The sequence below is a fragment of the Ostrea edulis genome, chromosome 6 (genome assembly GCF_947568905.1).
Source record: "Ostrea edulis chromosome 6, xbOstEdul1.1, whole genome shotgun sequence".
NCBI lineage: Eukaryota > Metazoa > Mollusca > Bivalvia > Ostreida > Ostreidae > Ostrea > Ostrea edulis.
Window position 1 is genome coordinate 5,261,779 of NC_079169.1, and position 20,788 is coordinate 5,282,566.

Sequence of the window (20,788 nt, forward strand, 5' to 3'; positions counted from 1 at the left end):
AAGTTTCAGTTTTACTTATTATATTTTCTTTTGTTTATTTCACTAAACCCAGAAGTTCAATATTCTCAAAATGGGATGATAATATGGATACTCTATAAAGAATATTATTTCTAAATGTATAGTTCAGCTCCAACCTTTCCCCTTCCACGTGTTATTTTGTTTTAGATTTTTTATAAGTTGGTATTGGAAAAGGTGAAGATATCGAACAGTGATCAATGTCACAACTCCTATAGGAGACCAGAACAAAATTGTATCATGTTATTGATGATAAATATACTTACAGATTGTCGCCTGCTATGGGAATTTATTTACCAGCTTCTACAAAATCCCTATTACAAAGAATATGTTTGCTGGGAAAAACTCGATGACTACGTTTTCCGAATCAACAACCCAACAGGATTGGCGCAGCTCTGGGGTCACCAGAAAAACCGAACGAACATGACCTACGAGAAACTCTCGAGAGCACTCCGATATTACTATAGAATGAATATCATCAAGAAAGTCTCGGGAAAGCGACTGACTTACAAGTAAGGCTTACAGTGCATTCCTTACTAAAATAGAGTAATTGATATCCGCAATAGTTCTCAAGAATCTACTCTCGAGAAATAAAAGTTTCACTTTTATTTCATCATCAACCATTAAGAGAAGCTGTCAGTAATCATGAATTATTTTTTTGAAAGGGCAAAAAAATTTATTGAAAAATTCTACAATTTTATGCAGTGTTAATGATAAAATCATTCAAAACGCATGTGTAAGTCACTTAAACTCAAATAACACAGAGTTATTGATCACTTTGTTGTTACCATGGTAACAAGGACAAAGTCCTTGAAAAAACAGTGAAATATACCTCTTTAAAGTCCAAAATAAATACAATTAAGATAATAAGATGCATATTTGTTTAGTTTAAGGTAAATGAAAAAGGTCTATATTAAATTTTGTTGAAATAAGAAATTTGAATATCTCAGCAAAAAATGGTTGCCATGGAAACCAACATACCTTGCATGGTATACAGTCAAAAATTCAATAAAACAATAGATTTTTTAGCCAACTTTTTTCAGAAATGCAACACAATCAGGCAAGGTCTTTCATATTGAAAGAAATAACAAATGTTAGATTTTTATTCAAAAAAATAAAATCAGTTAAACAACTACTAACCTGGCCAAAAACACCATTTATTTTTTTCATGTTCAGCTACATTTTCGCAAATCTATCTAATTACTAGGCTAATGATCTAATTTAGGTCAAGAACATTTGCCTTCTGGGTGCATCAATTACTTTCTAATGACATGCTAAATTCTATTGAAACTTGTAAATGACCTTGTCCTACAATCTCAAGGTCACATACATTAAACAATGTCCTTCATATTTAATCAGTTGACCTAAACTGCATTTGGATTTGATTTAAACATGTATATATCTTTATCTACTAACCAACCTGTGTATGTTTTTTAAAATCACATATTGCTGTGGTTTATATATATTATAGTTTATTTATATATATATATATATATATATAGAGAGAGAGAGAGAGAGAGAGAGAGAGAGAGAGAGAGAGAGAGAGAAACTTCCACACATATATTAATTAAGTTTGTTTGATGGATGCTTGCAGTGCATTACTATCAATTATAACTTTCATATGATCAGGAAGATAAATTGAATAGAGCTCTATATGCAAAGTTGATATAGAATAAAGAAATATCAGAAAATAGATATCAATGTCAGGAAAGTTAAATGAATCACAAGATTATATTTTCAAAACTTTACAAATTTATTTTTCAAACTCATGTGTAGATAAACACAATGCTACTTTATGAATAATACTCTTAAAAAGTATCAACTATTGGAAAATGTACATAGCAAGGTCATAGAACATAATTAAAATCACCAGGTTCATTAAGTTTACTATTGGGGGGAGGGGGTGTCTGCCATTTGATACATGTAAGATGTTGGAATAAGTAGGTCTCAAGTATTTCTATATCAAAATATCTATGAAGTGTATTGTTTTATTACATTTAAAATATGGATGTGGTCTAAAATATATGAATTACAGAATTTGTAATATTGGAAAACGTGTGTGCTATAATCATAGCCAAATAATGATAAATAAGGAATGGGATATTTGTTACTAGTTAGAGGATCTACCAACAAAATACCCCCCCCCCCCCCCTCTCTCTCTCTCCCTTCTCATCAGAACAACAATCCACATCGTTAGGTATACAATATTTTGAAAAATAGAAATTACATTAGGCCTAACCATTTGATAAAAAAATAAATTATTTCGGTGAGAATGAAATACTTTGAATACACAAAAAGTGCGTCACAATGCATGCTGAGTATGACGCAATATGACGTGAAAGTGTGACGTCACCATTGATACTGATTGAGTGTTGAAAATGATTTCGATAGTTAGGCGGATCTTTGGTTTTTTTAAGAGAAACAAGTGTTCTACAAAAGTACACTAGTGTAGAGTTTTGAGGGGGGTTTACAAAAAAGGGTAAATTGTTTAACTGTTTTTATTTACTATATTGGTAGAATGAATAGCTGTCTTAAAAACAGCATGTAGAAGTAATGTCAGCCCTGCTGCGTTTCAGAGAAAATAGTGTCTTAAGAATAAGCAAGAAAATACACATTTTTTTAATCACAGGTACAATAATCCAAGAGCTTTCTTGAATTTCCATTCACTATACATTGTTGGGAAATTGTTTTATTAGAAATATTTGTGAAAAGATTAAAAACTCAACATCTAATGATTTAACTGTGGGTACGGTCCGTTGCCATGGAAACACGATGCGTAGTTCCAGCAATTTTCACTTTTTTAACATTTAATATCACCATACACAAAAGTGTGAGAGTTTCGTTCAGATTTGTGATTTTTGCACTTTCCACTTTTTTAAAGACAATTCTCAATGGTTACTGACAACTTCTTTTTCTAAATCCGTCTGAATAAACAGGTTAGGCTGTAGTTTAAATTCTCACAAATGGTGACACTGAACAATGATTTATCCATGTTAGCATTTTTTAACTCCTCAAAAAAATTGCAGTTTTTATTCGAATTTATGTAGCAATATTCCATTATCACCTGCATATGGTGTTTATATATCTCAACTGATTCGATATGCAAGAGCTTGTTCTGGGTATAGTCAGTTTTTAAATCGAGGTAAGCTACTGACAAACAAGTTGATGGTACAGGGATTTCAACAGTCTCGATTGAAGTCAGCATTTCGCAAATTGTATGGTCGTTATAACGATCTAGTTCGTCAATACAACCTCGCATTGGGTCAAATGCTGTCTGACGTGTTTCATACCGATTGTTAAGCCGTTCTTGGCACACTGATTTTGACTGCGGATAACTCCGTTTTCCTGATCAGGATATGGGGCTCACGGCGGGTGTGACCGGTCAACAGGGGATGCTTACTCCTCCTAGGCACCTGATCCCACCTCTGGTGTGTCCAGGGGTCCGTGTTTGCCCAACTATCTATTTTGTATTGCTTGTAGGAGTTATGAGATTGATCACTGTTCGTTATCTTCACCTTGCATTTATCAATTTGTTGGTATGATTTAAAAAAAAAAGAACAAATCTAAATGAGATGGGATTACCCAAAAACAAATTCTCTTTAATGGAGCATAATATCACGGAGATTTCAACAGAGACTATAGAAAATGATTAATCCCTAAGAGCTTTAGAAATATTGGTCTTTTAATTTAAAATTTGCGCTATTCGGTTGATATCTGTTTCTGTAAAAAAAAAAAAAAAAAAATGAAATTAGTGGACAGTTTCTCTTTTTCAAAAAACAAATCATGTAGCAATGTCCAGTAAAAACTATATAGGAAAGTATAGATCCAGAGGCAGTCTATTTTCACATTTAACAACTTTCTAAAGAATGAACATTCATCACAATTCATATTTCTTCCACATTTGATAAAAGTTGCTCAATGTGAATCGGATCAATTTCTACTATCGCTTTACCCACTGCATCATTGATAGCAAACTCTGTCTAAACAGCTGTGTGAAACTGCCTTATCATACGAAACTGCAAAATTGTCTTATCATAAACAGCTGGATACTTTAACACGTAAAATGTCTTGGAAGGCCAGTTCAATTAATGGAATTTTATCCAGTGACACTATTCTGTGTAACAAAGGTGACCCTGACGTCAATATATTGACAGATCACACCGTGAAATGTCTTAAAGGTCAACTAAAGAGGAAGTACTTCTGTGGGGATTTTTGGAATGTCTTTGTGTCGACATAATAACAGTCCCATTTTGTTTTTAGATTTAGTATGCAATTACGTGTGTTAATGACTTGTGCTTTGTAAACCTTCAGATTTAACATAGATAAATAGTTAAGACTTGTATTTAAAACAAGAAGTTGTCGCAGACAGTACTCGTTAAAGACTCGCGGTGTCGAGCCCTTAACGTCCTTTGGACTCTCTAATTGCTAAAGTCATTGTGAATATTCAATAAATAAAAACATGATAATTTTAACCATACTAAGATTTATTAAATAATTTTTTCCATTTTCATCTGAAACAGATTCATGCAAGCACCATCTAACATCCAAAAAGGCCAAAGAGGTGCGAAACCACACAGCAGATCAAATCTTTTAACTTCATGTAAAGACGAGGAAGCAGATGATTTTGACGACGAAATGCGCTCAGACGACACTTTAACTACAGAACTATCTCAGACGTCAATAGAAACCAGACCCATTAAGCTGGAGGTTCCGGACGATCACGAATTCTCAAGAACGGAAACTCGGGACAAACTAACGAGGAGTATGTCGTACCCAGGAATGATGCATCTGTCGTCTGCAAACAATACCGATATTAATGACCAACCTTTTGACTTTACGATGACAACATTAAAGCGCAAAGAAAAATCAGTTGACGACAGTGTTTCCTCTGCACGAATATGCACACAAATAAGCTTTCCGCTGGCCATGGACCATAACGTCCCAATGTCAACCAGCAGTTGACCTATAAAGGTTACTTTGAAGAAAAAGTTGCATGTTGTGAATCTGGTTTTTATGTTCGAGTGATTGTGTTAGTATGTGATTTTAATAGGTTGTTGCTCGACTACGAGATTCTACCGGTGAAACAGTTGTGAACTCAGCATCTGTGATAGAGAAACAATAATTATGTATTTACGAGAGCTACCCACTACATTGGTGGTATAAGTGGTTTTCAACTAAATGTAAACAATTGCAGGTGCAAGACTCTGTTATGCTTTTTATAAAATGTTCAGAGATTTTCATGACAAAATGAACATTATGTAAATATTGATAATGTGTACTCGATGAATTCAACACTGATAATGGTGATCGTAAATAAAATCACGAAATACGAATATCGTTTTGTATAAAAGTATTTTAGATGCATAATTTGTTTAATTTTATTTATTTAGCTCAATAATTGCTATTGAATTTCTCTTCCATGATCATGCATCAATCGTCAGTATTGCATACCATTTCCCATTCACCGGATCCCTAGTAGTGAGGACTCATTCAAAGGAGATTCATCAACCATCTTCAAACTTCAAACGTACTGTGCGACTACATATGCCAGAAGTGGTGTAAATCAAATATGAATTCTAAAACATTCTAAAGAACTTTTAGTAAACTTGAAATCGCAAAGCTTTTCTCAAATCAACCATATTAAAACGTATGACTTTTCAACCCTTTACACGACCATTCCTCACGATGAATTAAAGTCTAGACTTTTTGACATCATAGGCAGTTGCTTCTTCAACATAAATGGAAAACGCAAATATTCCTATTTAGTGATCAGTTATCCAAAAAATTACTTTGTTTAACGCCACTCTGATTCCACTCACAATTTGCTGGAGTTCTTTATTGACAATATCTTCGTGATCTTTGGTGATCAAGTCTTCCAACAGTCTGTTTTAATTCCCATGGGCACGAATTGTGCTCCTGTGTTAGCTGACCTGTTTTTATATTCTTATGAAGCAAAATTTATTCAAAAACTTCTACGTGAGATGAAAAAATCTCTTGCTGTGGTCTTCAATTTGACATTTATGTATATCGACGACGTTTAATCAATTAACAATAATAATTTTCATTCATATGTCGATTCGATATATCCTAGTGATCTCGAAATACAAGACATCACAGAGTCACCCACTTCTGCTTCATACTTAGATATTGTAGTGAAAGCAAATATTGATGGCAAACTAACAACTCAACTGATTACTGTTCGTCATCTTCACCTTTCATTCATTGAACTAAACCCCGCCTTCTAATCATAAGGTTCATTCTGATTGGTAATTACTGTTATGCATTTATTTATTCAATACTGTCAACTGTCATGTGTATGAAAGGTAAAGATAACGAGCATTGATCAATCTCATAACTCCTGTAAGCAACACAAAATAGAGAGTTGGGCTAACACAGACCCCTAGATATACCAGAGGTGGGATCGGGTGCCTAGGAGGAGTAAGCATTCCCTGTCGATCGGTCACACCCATCGTGATCACTATATCTTGATCAGGTAAACAGAGTAATCTGTAGTCAAAACCAGTGTACCAAGAACGACCTAACAATCGGTGTAAAACATGTCAGACATTATTAGACCCAAAGGTAGGTTAAGTGTATTGGCAATCTAGATTATATCGACCATAGAATTTATTAAATGCTGACTTTAAACGAGACTTTAAACATCAACTTGTTTGCTAGTAGCCTGCCTTTATTTGAAAACAGATCATACGTAGAACAGGCTCTTGTGTATCAAATCAGTTGAGAGACATAAAAACTATATGCAAGTGATAATGAAATGTTGCTACATGCAAGGTGAAGATAACGAACAGTGATCAATCTCATAACTCCTATAAGCAATACAAAATAGATAGTTGGGCAAACACGGACCCCTGGACACACCAGAGGTGGGATCAGGTGCCTAGGAGGAGTAAGTATCCCCTGTTGACCGGTCACACCCGCTGTGAACCCCAAATCCTGATCAGGCAAACGGAGCCAACCGCAGTCGAAATCAGCGTGCCAAGAACGGCTTAACAATCGGTATGAAACACGTCAGACAGCATTTGACCCAATGTGAGGTTGTATTGACGAACTAGATCGTTATAACGACCATACAATTTGCGAAATGCTGACTTCAATCGAGACTGTTGAAATCCCTGTACCATCAACTTGTTTGTCAGTAGCTTACCTTGATTTAAAAACTGACTATACGCAGAACAAGCTCTTGCATATCGAATCAGTTGAGATATATAAACACCATATGCAGGTGATAATGGAATATTGCTACATAAATATGGGAAGTTGACGATGGAGAAGCTGAAATCATCCCGTTTGTCATACAGTTGAGTTGTCAGTTTGCCGTTAATGTCTACTTCGTTGCAACTCAGCTAAAACCAATGCATATAGCGCACTTCTCGCTGTCCACGAAATAAAGGGTACTAAAGTTGAGTTGTTAGCGTGATAGTATTTTTTTTTCTAGAATTCTGACCTTCATGGAGATCATCGATGGTGGGAATCAAAATGTCTATAAAGACGTTCGTTATCTTCACCTTTCATTTATTACTTTAAAATCTAAGTTCCGATAGTTTAGTGATCCTTACTATTTCCATTAATGTCACACTCAGTTGTGTACACAGCATTTACAGGACACATGTACCAGGGGTTAGTAAAGAAACTTCACTCAGTATGATTATAAATCTACTTTTAGTACATTTAAAATCACAAAACATTTCCCAAATCAACAGCAGCAAACCTTGGGACTTTTAAGTAAAGGATATAAGCCAAAAACTGTCCATTCTGTGAGAGAAAGAACTGATCGAGGCACGTAGGGCCGATATCAGTTCTTTCTCTCACAGAATGGACTGTTTGAGGCTTATATCCTACTTAAAACATTACATCTTTTGTTCTAAGAATGGACAGACTCAGGTAAACCCATTGACAATGGTAATTATGAATAAAGATATTTTGAATAGTATGACAATATAACCAGTCTTGCGTAGAATTCTGTTTCTTTTGTTCACTTATTGGACAGTGTCAGGTGAGTAGTCTTCTACTGCAGGTTTTATATTCACTCTTTCTATAGTACTAAGTCATATCAACATGTCTTCCTCTGATGGGGAGAGCATTTTCATTGCACAGTCAAAATTTAAGGATTTTAGTGAAAGTATTGCAAATATTCTGGATATGGGGGGGGGGGGGGGGTGAAAAAGTTATGAAGCCAAATTTTGATCTGAAAAGCATTGTGTTTTCGAATATTTGGATGAGGAAATAACTAACACCAGCCAAAAGAACCCAATACACCTATCTCGTGAAATGAAATTATTCATGAAAGCGAAAATAATAATTCAGAATTAGGATATGCTAATAAAGAAAGCATAAAAAAGCGTTGTGAAGAAGTTTCGGTATGTGCCTCTAAATCCAGCGAAATTCAAATACAGTATGGAAATATTGTAACGTATTTACATTAACTTCTGGGATCGTACCTGGTCAATTCCAGGGTTTGGGGTATTCAACAATAACTAATTTAAACTAATTGGTATGAATTTAGTGGACTGCCAAAATATACAAATATGTCCTAACCTTATCTAGGTAAATTATAATCAAACAGAGAATCACTATATCAATCAGAGGCAAGCAACGATAAACTGGTAGTGCTAACTAACAAAATGTAGATCTAGAGCCCAGTCGCCCTCGGATTACCCCATATACTGTAGGACGCCTTATTCAGGACGGACAGTATATGTGGTAGCCCTTCAACCACTACACTCACTGTAGGATGCCTTATTCAGGACGGACAATGAGTATAGCGGCCTGGACGACGGTCTGTTCAGCCAATGCGGACGACACCGAAGAAAACAAACTATGGCTAGCCTCTTTACTGGAGGTCAACCTCTTCGTGGCAGGCCAGACTTCTGATGGCCTTCCAAATTCACTCTCTAACTGTAAGAACAGGCGAGGAATTATACTTTATTTAATTTACAAACTTACATTGTTTTCTTCTTCTTTCCTCTGCTGAACGCTAGCAACAAATGACCCAGACGACTGCGGAGTCTCGGTATTTATACACAAATTAGATCACGTGATGGAAAGTGACTAATTGAGAACTCCGCATGGTCGTACCTCAAATATCCGGAATCATTACAATATGTCTTTCAAATTTAAGTTTTGATGCGATATAGTAATGGCCAATGGATCTAAAAAAAAAATTGTGAATCTTACAAGTTGAAGCAGAGAATTCTACTTAAGGGAAATATCATTTTTAAATGTTTCAGTGATTTTTCCGATATCTGTGTTGATTCTTACTTTGTAAGGAATTTAAATTTGTATCTCTTTGACAAATGTATTGTCTTTCTCTTATTTTCAGCCTATCTGTAGATGTCTAATGAGTTATTGGGCTTACCTGTAGGTGTCCAATAAGTTGACAATTACTGTCCATTATTTTTAAGAACGGACAGTATCTGTCCATTCTTAAAAATAATGTACAGCAATTGTCAACTTATTGGACACCTACAGGTAACCTTTTCACTACAAGTGGACTTTCTTCTATATAAAAGCCTTAAAAGACAAAGGATTGCGTAACAAAAATGTTTTAAATGATGTTCCTTAAGATAAATTAAAGATCAGGCTTTCTGAAGTCATAGACCACCGCTTCTTCAATAGAAATGGAAGAAGGAAATATTAATATCCTCTGATCAGTCATCCAAAATATCGCTTTGTTAAACATCAATCGGATTCTAGGACAAATACTCTGAATTTGATATTGATGTTGGGGTTCCTTATTGACAATATCTACGTAGTCTTTGGTGATCGGGTCTTCCAATGGTACGTTGGGGGTCCTCATGGTCATGAATTGTTCTACCTTATTAGCTTGCCTTTTTGTATTTTTGTGAGACAGAATTTATTTAAAAGCTTCTACAAGAGAAGAAAAAATGTACAGATGATAATGGAATGCTGCTACATAAATAAGGGAAGTTGACGATGGAGATGGTAACGTCATCCCGTTTGTTGTTAGTTTGCCGTTAATATCCAAGTTCAATAAAATATCTAAGTATGAAACAGATGTAGAAGACTCTGATGTGTCTTTCATTAATTTTGGAGTTCACGGGAATATATCGAATCGACATATGAATGATATAGGGTTATTGAACTTATATTGGTGAATATTGGCACGAGTTGGCTGTAAAAATGCACGAGCTTGCGAAATTTTCACCCCGAGAAAACCATTGTCAACCGAGGCGTATTTGAAGTTGACAATGGTTTCTCGAGGGGTGAAGATTTTCAATGTTACCCTCAACTACATGCAATGTTGTTTTATTACACTGAATATTATATAAACAACAAAGCAGTCTTACGTCTGTCTCAAGACATTTGATCAATCACTGCCATGCGATATTTGGTATATTGATGCAGGTATTCGTGTTTATTACAAACGTCCAAACGGTGTCGTCTAACAATCTACAGCGAACCGTACACGTACATGTTGTCAAGTACTGATACTCGTTGCTAGATACTATCACCCTGGAGCGAGTGTTTTCTGTTCTCAGCGGGTAACGATATGTTTTTTCAAATGTTTCTCAACCAATCATATTCCAGTATTTTTAATATAGACAAAATGTCGTCGGTATATCTAAACGTCGAATTAAAGGCCACAGCAATATATTTTGTCTTCACACTTCTGCTTCATAAAAGTATAAAAACAGGTCAGCTAACAAAGGAGCACAATTCGTGCCCATGGGAATTCCAACCGGATCACCAAATACCACGAAGATATTGTCAATGAGGAACTCCAGCATATTTTTATTTCAACTTCAGAGTACTTGTGCGTGGAATCATAAATCAAAAAAGTAATTTTTTGGATGACTGATCACTAGCTATAGATATTAATATTTCCGTCTTTCATTTTTGTTAAAGAAGCAACTATTTAAGATGTCAAAAAGTCTAGTATCTAATTTATCGTGAGGAATGGTCGTGTAAAGTGTTAAAAACTACGTTTTGATGTTGTTGATTTGAGAAAAGCTTTGCGATTTCAAATTTACTAAAGTTCTTTAGAGTTGTTTTTTTTCTTCAGAATCTACATTTGATTTATACGACTTCTGGCATATGTAATGGCGCAGTACGTTTGAATTTTCTCTTTCACATCTGTTAATATATTCCTGAGGAGCAAAGATAGGGGCTTGGTAGAACATTTACTGGATCCAGCAATGTATCTTTGTTTGTAAGACTCTTTGTAACAAACAAGAATTTGGCGATGAATTCCATTATCTGTTCAACTGTACTTATTTTCTTCATGAAATGTGATTCCGTGGTGATCCGGGTTAGAATAGGTCCTCAGTATCCCTTGTTTGTGGTAAGAGGCGACTAAATGGGGCGGTCCTTCGAATGAGACCGCAAAAATCGAGGTCCCGTGTCGCAGCAGGTGTGGCACGATAAAGATCCCTCCCTGCTCAAAGGTCGTAAGCGCCGAGCATAGGCCTAAATTTTGCAGTCCTTCACTGGCAATGGTGACGTCTCCATATGAGTGAAATATTCTTGAGAATAAACAATATACAGTTAATCAATCATGAAATGTGTAGATTCTTGCCAAAACTGATAGTCGAGATACTATTAGCTGTAGTGAATTATTGAACTGTAAAGACAAATATACTATGATAGGCCTTACCAGACTTATCAAGTTAGTACTGTCCATTTTCTTATGATGTTACCGTACCTACATGTATACTGGATTCCTAAACTTCATAAAAACCAGTTAAACATAATTTTCTAGATTTACGAAATCCATAAAACATGACTTTCTTTGCTTGTCGAACAAGCCTGTCTTTGTTAGATTTAAAACAACCTTTTCTAGAGAATTTCATACCTAAATATTGAAATTCATCAACTAGACAATTGTTCACCATTAAAATTAAATCTAACATTGTCTACATTACGATTCTTACATAAATTGACGACTTTGGTTTTCTCTGCATTTACCCTCAGATTCCAAGTATGACAATACAAGAAAATCGCATTCAAAGAAGACTGAAATTATTCTGCAGATTCAGCTAATACTACCGCGTCGTCAGCATATAACAACAGATATAATTTAAAATATACTTCAATTTTTGAATCATCAAACACCAAATGTGCAATATTACAAATATCAGTGAGGCCACAATATAAATACGGCATAAAATCAACCAGATCATTGAAAAACTGATTTCGCATATTTTGTATAGCTTATAGGAGTTATGAGATTGATCACTGTTCGTTATCTTCACCTTTCATGGAAAACAAAAGAGGTGATATATTTTCACCCTGTCTAACTCCAATATTTGAAGTGGAAAAAATCTGAACAAATAGAGCCATTTTTAACATAGAATTTGACATTCTTATACAAATTTTGAATAACAATTAGTATTTTGCCATCGATAGACGTACGTAGTAATTTCTGCCATAACATGATTCTGTTTACAGAGTAAAAAAAAAACTTGACGATAATAAATAAAAGCGCAATACAACTTTTTCCTTCGGAAGAAGTATAAATCTATTAAACATTTAAGATTAAATGATATGTTGAACTGTATCCTTTTCTAAAACTAGCTTGTTCCTCACATTGTAATCCTAAATTTTCTACGTAATTAAACAATCAATTATTGAGTATACATGTACATAACTTGCCAAACTAACTCAATATTGTAATATCTCTGTAGTTGTCTACATCGGCTTTCCGTAAAAATGATTTTGTTACCCAAATATTGTATCATTTTCCTTGGTAACATGTTCGTACATGTATCTTGTTTCAATAATTAATATTTTCAGATCACCTGCATGACGTTAAAATTAAATCAGGATAAAACAGAATTCGTGGTTTTCCCCCCAAACATCAAATCAAGAATTTATTGTCTTATCATCTGAGCTATAGTGGTACCATCATAAGAGAGTCACCCGATGTGACAAACCATGGAGTTTGGTTTGACAAGACTCTCAGCGTGCAAAAGCAGACTTCTTCGGTGCCTCGTGCATGTTACTACCACATTGGGATATTTGAAGAATACGGTCATTGATTATCGAGAATGCGTACAAGACTTTGACCCCTGGTCTTGTTACACCAAAGCTCGACTTCACTGTCATGATCGTGTGCAGGATTGGACAAAACAAGATGGCAGACGGCATTTCCAAACAAAGGTAGGCTCTTAAAACTCTTCATTTTACCGACTTATTAGACGACGAATTTATGAATTTAAAACACTGCCTGGCCAGGGAGGCATCATTAAGTTGATTGGTTGTTGGAATTCTTACTCATGTACACGTACAACTCTAAATTCATTGATCGAAGTTGACGATGTTGCCTCGATAGAATTCGAAGCGGGTGAAGATGTTTCTAATCATGTTTTCATGCATTCTAAGAAAGATACTTTCGGTAAAATAGACTCTGCACATATCTTTTGATGAAAACTTGAACCAGTGTATGCGATTTGTCCCTTAAATTGCCTTGGTTAGATAGATATCTTGACTTGAACATTTGCTAATGTGCAGGATTGGACTATGGTCGTTTCTACGATAAACGTGCCGGATTGGACCTCAATTTTGGTTCAGGATTGGACCCTCTTTTTATTTTTATTTTCAAAATCCTTTATATTTTCGAATCTCGACTTCACTTTATCATATTTTAGTTTGATTAATGTAGCTTATTAGATTCTCAGACATTTCCAACATGACCATGGTGTATTTTGAATTATTTATTTTACTGTTATTAAATTACATCGTCGTTTAAGTTCCCAACGACGACAGTTGCTACTGTAAAAATATCCGCTATTCGCTATCTCCTTCAAATTGAACCAATATAGCAGATCTATACATGAATCATCAATCTTTGCTTACGACAGATGTAACGTTGACTGTTCGTATCCAGGATATATAAGGTCATTTTGACCTATAAAACACGTGAGAAATTATCATCATTTTATAATCCTCTGTAACAATATAAATTCGACGTTTCCTGATTCCCCGCTTACATATTCCCTAATTCCAAACTCTGTTATATAGATTTTCTCCTTTGTTTCAGGTATCAAACCCTAGAACGTCATTCCATGAGATGGGTACACTTCGAATGTGCGAAATTTGTGGTGAGGAATTCAAGACCAATTCTGAATTGAGTAGGCATGTAAAAAGGAAACATCAATTAGAGAAATTGTCTTCGTTCGTGACCAGTGCAACACACGCTTTTGTACATTATAAAAGAAACATGAAGTAAAAATTTTTACATTGTTTCCTGAATACACGAGGTGCATACATATACCATGGCAGCCGTTTTATATATCCGTTTATGTACATTTTGAAACGATTATTTTTACGGTATTATGCTTTGTTTTAAAGAGATACTACTAATCTTTTACATTGCATTTTACACATGTTGATTTGTCATTTCATTGAACCAGAAGTGTTCTTAAGTTTTACGTGTTATTAAATATATTTCAATGTTACTGTGTTTGTATTGAACTGATAACTAGTGAAAAAATTGTATTGAAGAGTAACCTCTCATCTGCGCAGCAAATATTGAAGAAGAAAAAACACCATGGACAAAACTGCCTATTTTCATTTAGGTTCATATTTCAGCTACAGGAGTGATATTGCGAATTTCTGAGAAAATATCCTTTTTATTTTCTTTCATCAGTATATGCACTCTAAGGTTGGATTCAATGTAATTACATGTACAAGAAGCGAAAGATTTTAAAATACAAAAATGCTGATATTTACTATATTCCAACAAACACTTTTACCGTAAGTAATTATCCTTGTAAGTGAGTTGGCCTCCATATCTTGCACGACATATGCACTCAAGATTATTAGAATTAAAATGATAGGGAAATGTTTCAAAAGATAATAAATCCCGCTTTAACAATCAAAACTGGTTCCAGCAGAAGCATACATATGAAAGGCACAAGTGCATGTGGACAGAAGATTAAGTATTGAAAACATGAACACCTCAACATCTTAATGTCTTTATTGTCATTGAACAGCTTTGTGAAATGTAAACCATCATTTGCTCAGTTTTAATAATTCCATGCAGATATCACAAATGTTAAGTGGTTGGGAATCGAACATGGTCTACATGTGTATATACAATATAATTGTATTTGCTTCTGCAAAATGAAGACTTTTCAACAAGGCTCCTTCTAGCGTGTGGCAGAACTGAATTTTCGAGCTGGCTCTTCCGGCTTACTGATAGTTCCCTGCTCTACGTGCTCTTTTAGGTTTGTTAAACCATGGTTTTAGTAGGAGACATAAAATAGAACACACTTCATTCACTTGCAACTTTTAAGCTTAAGGAAGTCCGCTCCTGACTGGATCTGTAAGAAAAAAATACATGTATTTAAGAAAGGGTCCAATCCTGAACCAAAATCGAGGTCCAATCCGGTACGTTTATCGTAGAAACGACCATAGTCCAATCCTGCACATTAGCAAATGTTCAAGTCAAGATATCTATCTAACCAAGGCAATTTAAGGGACAAATCGCATACACTGAATCAAGTTTTCATCAAAAGATATGTGCAAAGTCTATTTTACCGAAAGTATCTTTCTTAAAATGCATGAAAACATGATTAGAAACATCTTCACCCGCTTCGAATTCTATCGAGGCAACATCGTCAACTTCGATCAATGAATTTAGAGTTGTACGTGTACATGAGTAAGAATTCCAACAACCAATCAACTTAATGATGCCTCCCTGGCCAGGCAGTGTTTTAAATTCATAAATTCGTCGTCTAATAAGTCGGTAAAATGAAGAGTTTTAAGAGCCTACCTTTGTTTGGAAATGCCGTCTGCCATCTTGTTTTGTCCAATCCTGCGCACACGATCATGACAGTGAATACCAGGAGGAGGGAACATATATAACGCCCATTCAGGTAAGTCCCTATATTGGCTTCCATTGAGCCAGGCCCGTAGGAAGCAATTTCACTTGGGGGGGGGGGGGGGGGCATCAACTTTAATTTTAAGTTTTGTTTGTTTTGGGGTTTTTTTTTTGGGGGGGGGGGGGGGGAGGAGGGGTTAAGGATTTTTAAAAATCGTTTTGTTTTTGTTTATATCTTTATCATTTTGTTATTATCATTTCTGAGTCATAAGTTATTTAGTACTCGGTAAACTTTCCAAAAATCGCCAGTCTGTGTTCACTTTCAATTACGAACTCCTCAACTATTTTTTCTGGATTCAGCTCATCACTCTCATTTTTATGAACAATAAAAGCAAATTGTTTGTTCGTATTTGGCTCATTGTTGATCTCAGTGATGTTTTCAATCTTTTCAAGGCGCTGAATGAGCGCTCACTGGTAGCGTTAGTTGCAGGAAATACCAAATTTGAGGATCCCGGCAAACAGACTTTTTTCATTTGAATGTCTGAAAAATTCAACCACACTTGGTATATCTGGCGTAACGTCTTTTGGCAAAACAGTCTTTAATATTATAAGCTGGCAGTGAAGATCCTTTGGCTTCAAATATGTATCATATAGGGTCGTGACAAAATTGAATTCTTCTTCAAACGTTTGACCTGTGCAAGCCTTAATTACGAGGTTTTCGAGATTAACACAAGCTTTGTAACCTGGTTGGTCAAATCTAGATTTTATGCCAGCTAAAAGCAGATCTAATGCCTCGTAGAAATCTTTCCTTTGTAACCTGGTTGGTCAAATCTAGATTTTATGCCAGCTAAAAGCAGATCTAATGCCTCGTAGAAATCTTTCCTATACATATCTGCACACGATGAAAAAGTATGTGCTGCTGTCCCATCATCAAGTTTACGAGGAATTTTGCGTTTTCTAGGAAGAACAGGATCATCGATGTTCATCTGTTTTGCTTTTTCAACAACTTCCTCGTAAAACTGAGTGAAGATTGTCTCATCTCGGTGACTTTGCAAAGCACTCATTGTCGTTGATGCCATTTTTTGACCATCACTCACCAAGAGATTTGGAGCCTGCAGAGCCCTTGCCAAATTATCACTATAACGTAAAAGTTTTTCACTCAGTAAACACCCAAAGAAGAAATCAAACCTGCACATATAAGCAGCCACTCCCCTAATTCTGTTTCTCATTTCTACCTCACTCACGCATTGGAGGCTTTCACCCCAAACATTTCTTAGAATTTCATAGTTTGAGAAAATGCTCAAAAATGTGTCGGCTTTTATTGTGCATCTTGTGGGACACAAAACCCTTATTCCCGCTGACGTTTTCTCTAGATTTTGGGCATTTTTTAATGTATTGAAAATCATCTCCCTTCTCGGAGATTCTTTAATCAACTTTGTTATATCCTTTGCAATGTCCAGGGTGTCTCTAAGCAACTCGCATCCCTTAATAGAATCACTGCAAGCTAGGTTAAGAGCATGACCATAACAGTGTATGTAAAGGGCTCTGGGTTCAAGTGCATGAATTTGTTTTGCAACACCTGTCTTTGAACCAGCCATAGAAGCAGCCATGTCATAACACTGGCCTCGTACTTTGTTGATAGGCAGATCGAACCTCAAAAGGGCATCTTTAATTGCTAGGGTTATTGAATTAGCCCCAATGTCAGAAAGACAGTACATCCCTAATAAATCTTCATGAGCGGTAAAATTTTGATCAACCCATCGAATGCATAAAACAAGTAGCTCTTTGTTGGAAATATCTCGTGTTTCGTCTGCCATTATTGAAAAGAATTCAGACAATTTGATGAAAGCAACAATTTGTCGCAAAACCTGCAACCCCATCACCTGCAAAATTTCATTTTGTATATCTGGAGCAACATACTTATTTGTCTTGCGTTGTAGCCATTCCTGAAGCTGGGGATCGCGTTTAGCCTCTAGCATGAGAAGTTGATTAAAGTTCGAGTTTTTCTCGTCTTTGTCACCCTGAGGAGCAATTCCTTGTCGAGCAAGAAACTTCAAAATGTTTGTGATTTTAAGCAAATTCTCTCTGTTAGACTTCTTCTCGACTTCGTACGTCTTTGAAAGACATTCTCCAACATCTTTAACCTCCTCCTTTATCGTAAACTCCCTTTCCATTGCCTCTTTATGACAATCACTTTTCTCGTGTGCGGCAAATTTTGTGGTTGCCTTTTTCCAGTTTTTAAAACCACTTGATTTGAAAGCTTTTTCTTTCTTGTGACAACTGAGAGTCTTCTTCTGAAATGATTTTATGCAAGGAAAACAGAATACAACATCTTTGATTTCTACATAATGTAACCAAGACCACCGATCAAACCAGGAGGCATTGAAAGATCTCATCTTTTTACCTAACTTTTTTGCTGGAAAGAAAATATTCCGTGGCTGATTTGGGGTACTACCGATCTCTGGTGTATGCCATTTTTCATGTACAACCTGGGCCTTTTGAACTGGTATTTCTGAGATATCATCTTCTGAAGAAGAAGAATCAATAAAGGAAGCAACCTTAACATGTTTGTCTGTTTCTTTGTTTGCAGTTTCCCCCAATTTACCCGTTTCAATAAACTCCTCATTTGTGTTAAGACTCCAAGAGTGGGGAAGGATTATCTTGTGATTGTTTTGGTTCAAATGAGCGATGAGGTTCAGAATCCTCAAAGGATAACCTCGAACGCTTTGAAAGAGGTTCCTCATGCTTGTGAATACAGGCAACAAAATGATTAGGTGTCCAACCATCTATTTTTGTAGCAATTGTTTGAGTCCACATGATGTGGATAGCATCCTGATATTCTTTAGCATCAGCACAGTCAAGAGGAACAATAAGCTGATTATGATTTTGTCTGTTTACACCAGGGTTTTGCACCTCGGGGAAAATCGACATGATTGGTTTCTGCAAAACGTTCGAAGCTACGAACATATGTAAAAGGCTTGAATAGTAACCGTTCTGGGTTGTTTCTATTGTTTCCTTTTGTAACGAAGCAATCAAATCACCAGTAATTAAACACTCATCTGACAGGGAACTTTCAAAGACATATTGAAGTGGACTTTTGTTTGTGGACATGGTCACAAAAGTGTTTTCATTCGTGTAGCGCTTCAGGTCTGAAACAAGGTCAAACACAATTCGTACCCTCATTTCTTTAAAATTATCCTCATGTCCAAACACAAAAAAAGAGAGAGTTCTGAATAAACAATTCCCATCACCATATATCTGAATCGGGATAAGCTTCATTTGGATAAAGCTCTGAGGAAACAGCATCTTTTCGAATATTCGAAGTTGGGATATTAGGTATGCTTGTTGGAAGAGGATATTTCTTAAAAATTTGCCCTTTGAGTCTAACAAGAAAACTTAGTGCTCCCCATCCCTTTTTTCCTGCATTCCTTGCTTCTTCGTGCACTTTTTCAAAAAATGCCTTCTTTCGTCCGTCTGGGCATAAATTGTGAAATATAATCAAAGTTAAAACTGTGCGGAAGGTTGATCTTAGACTGATACGATAGTGTCTACTCTTGGACCAAGAATGAAACAGGTCTTGACAGCCTGAGACTTTACAACCTTTGAAAAAATTGTTACAAGTCATGACCTACGTCACATTGGGGGTGTTACGTCACTGATAAATAGTACTTCACACATTGTCGGGTTTACCTTTACCATAAAAACTGTGATGATAAAAAAGTCAGCAATTCATCATATTAGCTTTACAAAAAGATTTTAAATATATTCAAACGTTGAACTGGTATTAGGGCAGTTGGGCATAGACATTTTTGTATCAAGACGAAGTTTCTATGAACAAGTTATCTAATGAATCATTAGACCTTGAAAGTTAGTCAAGGTCACACATATTCGATACCTTTTGCATGTTTTGATCAGGCGGCGTTTTCAACGTCTAATTTCATTTCAAAATTAATCCAACTTGAAACCTGGTTTCAATTAATGAAAATTTATATAGAATGTTTCCACTGAAATACCCGCTGGACAAAATCTTCTCAGTGAATCTGATCTTATCCACATCTTATTCATGCCACAATGTATTAGCATTATCCTCGGGTACAACTTCCGACACGGACTTACCATGTCAACGCACACAGTAGTCTCGGTGTATAAAGCGAGTTATTACAACAGTACATGTACTTCATTCTCAAGTTCTTCCCTACATTTCTGTAGGATTTTGTTTGATAAGTGTCACATTTCATACACATAGAGAGTTCAAGCATCTTTAAATATTAAAAATAATTCAAATACATATAAAAATCAATTCTTTTATTCATCTATATGACAATAATGATTGAGACTCATAACAATCATATGAATATGCAGTATTTGTACATGAACACCAGTTGTGATGATGTCAATATATTTGTACATGTACATCAGTTGTGATGACATCAATATATTTGTACATGAACACCAGTTGTAATGATGTCAATATATTTGTACATGAACACCAGTTGTCATGTCAATATATTTGTACATGTACACCAGTTGTGATGATGTCTTTATTTTGGGGGAGGAGGAGGAGGGGGAGCAATATTTGGTGCCCCAGGAGGCATACCAGGAGGAGGAACTGGTGGCGGTACAGGGGGAGGGGGAGGGGCTGGCATGTTGGGAGGGGGCCCAGGAGGGGGAATGCCTCCAGGCGGCATAGGGGGTGGGGGCATGCCTGGACCCAATGGAGGCCCAGTGGAACGAGGTGGCATGGGGGGTCCTCCTGCTTGTGCCATAGGGGGTGGGGGAGGCATTCTTGGGGGTGGAGGCATGCGAGGAGGGGGAGGAAGCTGTGGTGCTGATGAGGCTGAACTAGCTGGAACTTGTGGCTCTTTCTTTCCCTCTGTGGGTGGGGGAGGGAGTGGCATTGGTGCTTTGGATTCTATCTTGAAGGCAAACTGTAGAAAAAACTGAAAAAGAACATTGTATTAGAAGGAT

General features: G+C 36.0%; 2 protein-coding genes and 1 long non-coding RNA gene across 24 annotated transcripts in view; 2 read left to right on the top strand and 1 right to left on the bottom strand.

Moving 5' to 3' along the window:
* LOC125646011 (transcription factor ETV7-like) overlaps window positions 1-5,348 on the top strand; it is a 59,219-nt gene extending 53,871 nt beyond the window's left edge. For all 22 annotated transcript variants that reach the window (XM_048872101.2, XM_048872103.2, XM_048872102.2 and 19 more), the window contains 2 exons: window positions 284-527; window positions 4,536-5,348. In XM_048872101.2, coding sequence (XP_048728058.1) covers window positions 284-527; window positions 4,536-4,977 — 686 coding nt within the window. In that variant the 3' untranslated portion in view covers window positions 4,978-5,348. The remainder of the gene's footprint in view (window positions 1-283; window positions 528-4,535) is intronic.
* Window positions 5,349-13,075: 7,727 nt separating this feature from the next.
* Window positions 13,076-14,451, top strand: LOC130047101 (uncharacterized). Its single transcript, XR_008796145.1, has 2 exons — window positions 13,076-13,155; window positions 14,036-14,451. It is a non-coding gene; the product is annotated as an uncharacterized LOC130047101 (long non-coding RNA).
* A 5,659-nt stretch (window positions 14,452-20,110) lies between these two features.
* LOC125646014 (splicing factor 3A subunit 2-like) overlaps window positions 20,111-20,788 on the bottom strand; it is an 11,338-nt gene continuing 10,660 nt past the window's right edge. The window contains exon 9 of the mRNA XM_048872122.2: window positions 20,111-20,760. Within this exon, the coding sequence (XP_048728079.2) occupies window positions 20,362-20,760 (399 nt within the window). The 3' untranslated portion in view covers window positions 20,111-20,361. The remainder of the gene's footprint in view (window positions 20,761-20,788) is intronic.